Below are 10070 nucleotides of genomic sequence, written 5' to 3'. Positions count from 1 at the left end.
TCATAATGGACCCAGGATCGAATCCCGTTTGCTGCAGGGAACAGTTTAAGGATATGAATTTCATAAAAGCAGACTTTACTGATCTACCAGAAGACCAGCCGACATACCGAAAAATACCTTCGCTAATACCAGTACACCAGCCGTATATGAGACAGTCCTAGTATGTATTCAGTATGGATTGGGTGTTAGCGCCGAAATGGTGACATGTGGAGGTTTGTTAGAGGCCTACTGGACCTTGGGATAATCCCTGAAGCCTTTGGCCAGAGTCGGACACATGAAGAATATGATTTAAAACATAAGTTTCCCATTACCTGCTCTTAATCCCGTGATTTTTTTTTTCTACCTACAGATGAATGTATTCAGCTTAGAAGGGTTTTCAAACTGGAAGGGGTTAGACATAGCCCTCATTAACCAATTTAGTGCGGGAAATCTTAACATAAAGAAAATCGCCCAGAGAGAGCAAAAGTAAACTTAAAATGCATTACCAGATAAAAGGAGTTAAATGTTTTCGTGCTCTGACATATGTAGAAAACGGAACAACGTTTTGTTTGCGTCACTATACAAAACTTGTCTGATTCACTTCTTCTTCATTTCTGCCGCATCCGCGGCCTTTCCTCTAACTTTTTCTCTGTTGAGCACCACCTCTCCTGCTCTAAACCTCACCTTCTCTTCTTAACTGTGACTCAGCTGTCTGAGGCAACTGATAGCAAACCCTTCTCTGTATCCTCCTACTTTCTTTATACTCCTTTCAAAGCCAAATCGGCAGTTGTCTATATGTACACAACGACTTATCTTGGTCTCGTGATCATGAACTTCATTCTTCTGAATTCTCTATTCTATGGCTACGGCTTTCCTGTCATTCTCTGACTAAATATATCTGTGTTGTTTACTTATTCCCCAATTTTACTGACTATGAATAATTCTTCTACTCTCTTACATCTACAGTTGAACACATCCTATTCGTTTCTCCGTTTTCTGAAATCTCCATTCTAGGAGATTTCAGTGTTCACCACCATCTTTGGCTCTCCTCTCCTTTCACTGAACCACCTGGTGAACAAGCTTACATCCTTTCTATCCTTAATGACCTAAAGCAGCTCGTACAGCACCCTACCCATATCCCTGACCGCCTTGGAGAGAGTTCCAATATGCTTGACCTCTTCCTTACAACTAATCCTTCTGCTTACATTGTTAAACTTTCCTTTCCGTTGGGCTCCTCTGACCACAACCTGCCTTAACCTGTCCTATCGCTCCTATACGGCCTGTGGACCCTCCAAAGAAAAGTCGGTTGTGGCACTTTGGAACTGCTTATTGAGAGGTTCTCAGGCAGTATTTCTTTGGTTTTCCCTGAAATGTTTATTGCTTCCATGGCTGGGAGTCATCTGAGTGTGCCTCGCGCATCACGGAGGTTATTATCTGGGGCATGGAAGCATACATTCCTTTTTCATAATTATCCTCTGACTAATGCAAAAATGCCTTGGTTTAATCACGCTTGTTCTAATGCTGTCCCCAACAAGGAGAGGGCCTTAAAACATACCAGAGCCAACCCACCCCTGAATTACAACTTTTTTATGTTTATGCCTGGAATCATGCCAAGTCTGTTCTTCACCCTGCTAAAAATAATTTCATCCATACTAAATGCTCTCAACTCTCCAACTTGAATTCTTCCCACTCCTTCTGGCACCCTTGCCAAAATCCTCTCTAACAACTTTACCTCATCATCCTTCCCTCTTCTTTTCCATTCTGATGACTCTGCAGGTATTTCGCCTACTGATAAAGTAGATCTCTTCACTCCGACTTTCCTCCAATTCTACCTTAGATGATTCTGGTGTTGTTCTTCCATTCTTCTCCCCTCTGTCTTCCTCATGGCTGAAATTAAAATTTCTTCAGTTGACGTATTTTCTGGCATCATTGGCTTCAATACTAACAAGGCATATGGGTCTGATGGGGTCCCTCCTGTTGTCCTCAAGAACTGTGCTTCTTTGCTTACATCATACCTAGGTCAACTCTTTCTCCTTTGTCAATCAAATTGTACCTTTCCTTCTTGCTGGAAGTTTGCTCTCTTTCAGCCAGTCCCAAAGAAGGGTGACCATTCCCAATCCTTTAACTATCACCCAAAAGCTTTAACATCTTGTATCTCAAAAGTTTTCGAGTCTATTATTAATAGAACAATCTTAAAACATCTTTCCTATCACAACCTTCTCTCATATCATTTGTATGGGTTCTGTCAGGAACGCTTCACTGGCGATCTTTTCTCCTATCTTCCAGACTCCTGATCAATCCCTTTCGGGACTTTGGCGAAAGCTTTGCCATTGCAATTGATATCTCAAAGGCTTTCGATCAAGTCTGGCATAAAGCTTTAATTTCCAAACTACCCTCTTACGGTTTCTATCCTTCTATCTGTGCCTTCATTTATAGGTTCCTTTCTGGTCGTTCCATAGCTGCTGTTGTAGACGGCCACTGTTCTTCTCCTAGATCTATCAGTAGTGGTGTTCTTCATGGCTCTGTCCTATCATCAACTTTCGTACTTTTATTCATCAATAACCTTCTAAGCCGTACATCTAACCCTATCCACTCTTATGCTGATGATTCCACCCTTCGCCTTTCCATTAGGTTCCTGCAACGTCCATCTCAGCAGTTACAGCAGTTCAGCAAACAAGGGATGAGGCTATGGCACACCTAATGTCTGACTTGGCTCATATCTCTGACTGGGGTAAAAGTAATCTTGTTGTATTTAATGCATCAAAAACTCACTTCTTACACCTATCAACCCAACAAAATCTTCCACATGAGTACCCACTAATGTTTAGTAATATCCAGCTCAATCCTGCATCATCCTTAATCACACTTGGAGTTTCATTCTCTAGGGATTTATCACAGAAAGATCATATTATATCTCTTGTAAAATCGCTTCCAAGAGATTAGGTATGCTAAGCCGACTCTGTACTATCTTTTCTCCTGCATAGTTGTTGACTTTATACACGTTTTTTTTTTCACCCCTGTGTAGAGTACAGTACAACTCTCATGTGTGAGGAGGCTCCCCACATGCAACTCTTCTCAACAACGTGGAGTCAAAGGCTCTTCGTCTCATTAACTCTTTCTTTTCCTACTGGTTCCCTTCAACCTCTGTCACTTACCGGCACTGTTGCATCTATATCTCTTTTCTATTGCTACTTCAGTGGTCACTTCTTCTCTGAACTGTCTGCTTGCATACCTCCACCTCCACGAGGGGCGCGTAGCACCCATCTAGCAGCAAATTCACATCCCTTTTCTGTCCAACTCTTTAATGCAAGCGTTAATCATTACCCCCAGTCCATTATTTATGCAACAGGTCAATTCTGGAGCTGTCTCCCTCTGTCTGTATTTCCTACTGCCTATGATCTCCAGTCTTTGAAACGCAGTGTGTTCAAGCATTTCGAGATGAACGGATCTTGATTTTGGCTCTCTTTTGTGTTGCTTTTGTTTATCACTCGGAAGGGACGGTTTGCATGCTCCCTTTTGTTCCTTCTTCATTGCATAAAAAAAAAAAAATAATACACAATATAATTTACGACCCGTTAAGTTGTTTTTACATAGAGCTGAAGATGGTGGAATATTGTTTTTAGAAATCACTGCTTACTGCCATCAGTAAACCTGGGGTTGGTTTTTTATTTATTTTATATATGTATATATATATATATATATATATATATATATATATATATATATATATATATATATATAGATATATATATAGATAGATAGATATAGATATATAGATAGATAGGTAGGTAGATAGATAGATAGATAGACAGATAGATAGATAATATAATATAATATAATATAATATAATATAGATGTTATATAACTAAACTTCACACAAAGCAAATGAAACTAACCGATATTCTGCACTTGGAGTAATCGGTATGTGTACATATGCATGTAAACAAATGTTAAAAATGTGTCTCATCGCAGTGTTAAGTAAATTACATTCAGAGAAGCCTTGTGCATGTGGTATGAGTTCTCGGTCTAGCGGGAATTCCCCTTTGCTGGTGAATTTGTTCATCTAATTTTTTAAAGTGTTAGATTAGCACTAAAACCAACCCCCAAAGTCCAGGGGTGAGTGTGGAGGGTAAAGAAATGAAATGAGTGGACTTCGGCGAAGTATTCCAGCCAGATCATGAAGCTTCAGTAAAACAGTATTTGGTTGCAATCACTGGCTTTGGACCAAATGTTGTACACACGGGTAGATGTATGACCTAATCATTCACCTTGGTTTGCCTATGGTAAAAATGATACCCTATTTTGTTCCATATTTTGCTGTTCCTTGTGAGCACTAGTTAGCTTTATACAGTACAGTATACCATATTTAGATTTGGGACATCGTCTCTGTAAAGAGGAAGTTTAGCTGCGCTTTTAATTATTTATACATCACGGTTATTGACCATTTAAGTAGTAATTGGGAACCCTCTTCATCCATGTTGTTTCCACCAACGAACATATAAATACATTAAACCTCTCAGGTGCACCAACTTCCAGTTCACTGCTTCACACTGGTTCCATGCAAGGTTCAAATGTGGCATAGTGTAATTTCATCCCCTTGAGGAACAGAGACATACGCGAATACTTGGTTGTACTGCAGCTTTTTCATAACTACTGCTATACAGACGAGTAATTAACGCACATTAGGCATGTACAGTGCAGGTCATTCAAACCATATATCATGTTACCTTCAGTTCTGGTCGGTGCGGGTACCGTGCGAGGCTCAGTACCTGAACACGGTGCAGGTGCTGCTGGAGCAGGTGGATGTTGTTAAAAGAATGGTGGCGGCTAGTGGTGGCAACACTGCACTAACTCTATCATCACAAGGTAAGTCAACCAAGCCAATGAAACAACAAGCAGAGCAGATGGTATGCAGTCAGACAGACAGGCAAACAGACAGACAGGCAAACAGACAGACAGGCAAACAGACAGACAAAAAAGTAGCCATGTTCTTACTGCTTAACAAGGCCTTCCCAGTTCATGTTTGGCCCTTCATCCTGCTGCCTGGGTACTATGTATCCATCCATCTAGCCATCTATTGCCAGACACCTTAATCCAGTAAGGGATTACCACAAAAAAAATCACCTCCATGTCGCCTTGTTCCCGCCATTTCACTGCCCTCCCACCAGTTCACTTACTCCTCTCTCATATACCTCTCCACTCCATCCCTCCATCTCATCGTCGGCCTCCCCTTTCCTCTCTCCCCCCCTCCACCTCACTCTCATATACTCTCCTCGTTAGTCTCTCACATTCCATCCTCTCTGCTTGGCCTGGATACATCCTTCTAGAATCAGATAAAGCATCATTAGAGAAATGATAAGGGGTGAGGTACAACATGAATCATGAATGCTAAATTTGCTCTTCGGCGGATTTCATCACCAAGAATGTATCGAATATCATCCATGTCATGGTCAAACACTCGCAAAGGGGCTGAGGACCCATGTGAGGAGTCCAAGAGCTCCAGCGTGGGAAAGGAGAGCGCAGAGAAGATGGGAAGATGAAATAAGATGTGAATCATGAAAGAAATGTACAGGGAAAGATAGAGTAAAATATTCAATAAAAAAGAGATAGTCAATCGGAGAGACTGTATGTCTGAAGACTGAAGAAGAAGAGTAGAGAAGATGAGCTAAATATGGTAAGGAGAGACAAAGAAGCTGAGTAGAGAAGATGAGCTAAATATGGTAAGGAGAGACATTACGGCATTATGCTATTACTTAATGTTATTGAGTCATCAGTTTTTCATTTGCAGCATTAACTTTCTGTCGAAGGATTAAAGATCTTGGTCTCCAAAATTATGCACGAATGCATGATTATTTGTTACAGTGCTTAATGATCTGTTAAGTAATCAGGAGAGACCTACATTTCCTACGGGTAATTTAAAAAACTCACTTAAAATATCTATACTTCAGGAAATGTTTGCTTATATGAGTTTGCATTTGAAACGGATAAATGTTAAATCTACCTCATAATTGTATCTTAAAAGTTTCCTTACATGGTATTGTTTACATTTATCCTGTGTTTGATATTTTAGCGTGGCAAATCCCACATATTCTATTTTTTAGTTCTGTCTCATCGACTTCCAGCCTTCTACAACAGCCATCATAATTTGGAGCTGAAGGGTTTAAATAGCCCATCTATTTGTTCATCTGTATTCACAAAAGAAAAGATTTTGCTCACTGATGTGGCACAGCTTTTGAGAGAGTGATTGTGGCATGACAACTTCATTACCTCGGCCTACGAAGTAGGAGGAGATTATGTATTCACCTATATTTGTTTGTCCACATGATGTCTCCAAAAGTTCTCAGTGAATTTCAATGAAATTTTTGCGGAAGGGTGGGCCTTGGGCCAAGAGAGAAATGATTAAATTTCCGGATCCGGATCCGGAGTATACGCACAATCTCCGAAAGTTCTCTGTGAATTTCAAAGAAATTTTGTGGAAGAGTGGACCATGGGCCAAGAAAGAATGGATTAAATCTGGGAGAGGATCCGAATCCTGTGTGTCCCGCACAATATCTTCAAATGTTCTCAATTAATTTCAATAAAAATTTGTGGAAGAGTTGGCTATGGGTCAAGGAAATTTTTTTTAAAATTTGGGGGAAGATCCGGATCCTATGTATTCCACATAATATCTCCACAGATCCTGATACAGATCCCTTTTAATGGCAATGGCATTGGCAGAGGTATGTGCCCTATGAGTGCTTTCTAGTTTATTATATGCAGAGTTGTCTTCTCTGTCTGATATAAGAAAGAATTTCACTTCCATTCATGGGTTTTTGAGCAGCGATTCTGTGTTCAGCCATGCACTTCAGTTTGTCAGTTCATTGTAAAAAGCTGTACCATCCTTCATAATAGGAATTCTGAACTATGTGATGCTATGGGGTTTCTTCTTTTTCTTTTCCTTGCGAGTGTTCTTGAAATTCTTTTCACTCACGGCGATCCATCAGCCAGTTAACAAGGCAAACAATGTTCAATGAATCAATATAAATGGCATTGCTGCTGAGTGTTTGTCAGTTATTTTTTTCATTTCGCCTTAAGAAGAGAATTTCACCTGCCTGGATAAATTTAAGATCAGCGCTTACACAAAGAGCCTGTTCTAATGTAACCTAACTGGCCCGTAAACTCTTACATCTGAAAAAAAGAAAAAGAAGAAGAAAATGGAGCTCCTCACGAGACACATTTTCAGTATTCATGTACAGCCAGATGATCCTGTTGTCTACTATCCGCAGTGATACACTTAATGAGGACTGTGGTAACCCACTTTTGTGTGATACACTATGAAGCTGCTAAGACATAATATTTCAAGCAGATTCTTTTGGAACCTGTTGATCGCTATCTTTTACGTTGTCAGTGTCTGGTCGGAATTCATGGCGAGGAGCTGCCAGCCACATGGGAACATCGGTTAATTACATGGAATGGCACTTCAGGAGCTGTTTCTCCCTTGGAGTTTATGAGTCTGCTCGTAGACAGACCGGGATTATTAAAAAACAACAGCAACCGAAAAAAACACTACATCTCTTATGCGCCCAATTATCACAAACTTTGTACAAAATGGAGTTATTTTACACACCCTTCTGACAAACCACACTCCCTCTGCTCTGATATTACCACCACCAGCTCTAGATATCATCACCTTTATTTTATCCGCGTTTACTCTCAAAGCATTGTACCCCATTCTATCTCCCCACTTCCTAAAGTTTTCCTCCTCCACCCTCTTATTCTCTGCAGTCAGCACCACGTTATCAACATACAACACATCCGATGGGAGTCCATTTCTGAAGTCACGTGAGAAAGCTTCAAGCATCATGATGAACATTAAAAGTTTAAATTGATCCCTGGTGCACACCATCATTCACGAAAAACTCATCGCCCAAACCTCTGTTCACATTGACCCGGATGGGAGCACCCACATACATTGCCATAACCACTCTCATCATCCACTCCTCAATTGCAGTCTTTCTCATTTTCCTCTTCACCACCTCCCTAGAACTCTGTCAGAGACCTTCTCCAGATCAACAAGAAACAAAGTACAGCTCTCTTTTCCTTCCTCTGTATATTTCCTGAAGCTGTCGGACAATGACAGTGATCCCTTTCCCTAGTATAAACTCAAACTGCATTTCATCATTACTATTTCTCTTATTATACCTTCCAGGACTCTCTTTTTTCTTACGTTCTTTATGTGGTTCTATAATTTCCTCTTTCCAGGTCATCATCCTTCCCTTTAACGACATTTACAGTCATGGTCTTCAACTAGTCATATACAATATCCCACTCACATATAACAGAATTAATCAAGTCTACCGAGACCCACTCTGTATCTCTTGAGACCTTCAGCATAATAGCACTCAATTCAGACACACCTGCCACCTTCCCCAAATGCATTCTGCCGATTGCCCAGTTCACTGTATGAACATCAACCAAAGACCATGGGTAAAACACTGGATCCGTTTTCTGCAACGCTTCCCTGTTCCAATCACTCCTCATTCAGCAGCCGGTTATAACATCTCTCCAAGCATCCTTAATAACCTTACTATCCACCGTACCCTTCTTTCTTCGTTCTTCACACACATTCCACCTTTCAGCACTATTTTGGCTGTCCATCAGTGATCTGAACTGCTTCTTACATTTGTTGAAAGCAAAGTAAAGCTTCTTACTTTCATGCCAAATAACTCAATTCCTCCACCTTCAGCTAGACGTAGTCTTCCTCATTACCTTCTCCTTACACTGAGCGGCACAAAACTCAGTCTTTCATAACCATGTAATATTTCTAGGGCCCCCTTCTCCTGTGATCTGTCATGGAAGGGCCACATTACTTCTTCAGCAAAAAGAGAGGTATTCTGTGTCGAAACTTCTCCCTGCATCTGTATTAGTTTCGTGTGACTGTAGATACTGCATTAATTGACCCATGTTAAGTTCCTCAGTGACGGTTAATCAATTTACGACAGGCGGTGGCTGAATCGGTAGAGAGGGGGCCTGCAGTCCTGATGGACCCAGGTTCGAATCCCGGCTGGGGCAGGGAACAGTTTAAGGATTTGAATTTCGTAAAAAAAAAAAAGCAGACTTTCCTTATCTACCAGATGACCCGCCGACATGTAAAAGTACCCCCGCTAATATCAATACACCAGTCCTGTATGAGACAGCCCTAGCATGTACTCAATATGGACGGTGGGTGTTAGTGCCGAAGTGGTGACATGTGGAGGTGTAGGAGGACTACTGGGCCTTGGGATAGGTTTACTGCCCCCGAGATATAGGCCCTGAAGTCTTTGCCCAGAGTCGGACACATAAAAAAAAAAATAATAAAAAATAAAGTTGACAAGTGTCTTGAATTTCTACACCCTACCCTACTCCTTGGACTCAGTTTTAGACTATCTGTCTCTTCCATGTGACGTGAGGAGCTCTGTTGACTGTGCTAATGTTTGAGCAACTAACTGATCAAGGATATCTCTCTCAGGAATGGGAACAAAAGGGAACAAGAGGCAGAGGATGGTGTGACATAAGACTGACATATAGTACCAAAGCTCACCCAAAACATACTCTTTTTCTTTATACATCTCCCTGTCTGTCACAATTACCCTGGTTATTTATTTGGTACTAATGATTATAGAATTTCAAAAAATAATAAATATAGTCTATTTCATTTTCAGTCTCTCCTGATTCGGGAGCTCTAATGAAGTATTTTTGCAAATTTTCTTGCAAATGAGATTTAAAAAAAAAAAAAAAGGTAATATATTGGGCATATTTCAAGTGTTTCCATAACATATAACCACACCATAGTGAAGCTAGGGTGGCTAAATATCATCATGTGGCAAGTTTCGGGACAATTTTACCAACTTATCAACTCGTCTTGTTCAGAAAGCGATAAACGTCGTTAATGATTACAAGTGAACTGCATTGTCTCCTAACTTCTACATTAGATTATTAAAGATAATGTTTTTCTTTATTTCGTGAATGATATTATATGTAAGACAATTATATCCCTAGTAATAATAGTGAACACATATGAGGGTATCTTTTTATGGCCCAGGGTGGGCCCTCCTACGTAGTCTGTTTCCATG

General features: G+C 40.5%; 1 protein-coding gene across 1 annotated transcript in view; it reads left to right on the top strand.

Annotated features, from left to right (window-relative positions):
- LOC145398454 (dipeptidase 1-like) overlaps positions 1-10070 on the top strand; it is a 560071-nt gene that overhangs the window by 201644 nt on the left and 348357 nt on the right. The window contains exon 3 of the mRNA XM_080271334.1: positions 4713-4845. Coding sequence (XP_080127460.1) covers positions 4713-4845 — 133 coding nt within the window. The remainder of the gene's footprint in view (positions 1-4712; positions 4846-10070) is intronic.

Source organism: Coenobita brevimanus, chromosome 45, assembly GCF_032717465.1.
Source record: "Coenobita brevimanus isolate Jiangsu-jjx chromosome 45, ASM3271746v2, whole genome shotgun sequence".
Taxonomy (NCBI): Eukaryota; Metazoa; Arthropoda; class Malacostraca; order Decapoda; family Coenobitidae; genus Coenobita; species Coenobita brevimanus.
The sequence above is the reverse complement of the archived record's forward strand: the minus strand, read 5'-3'. Positions and strand labels throughout refer to the sequence as shown.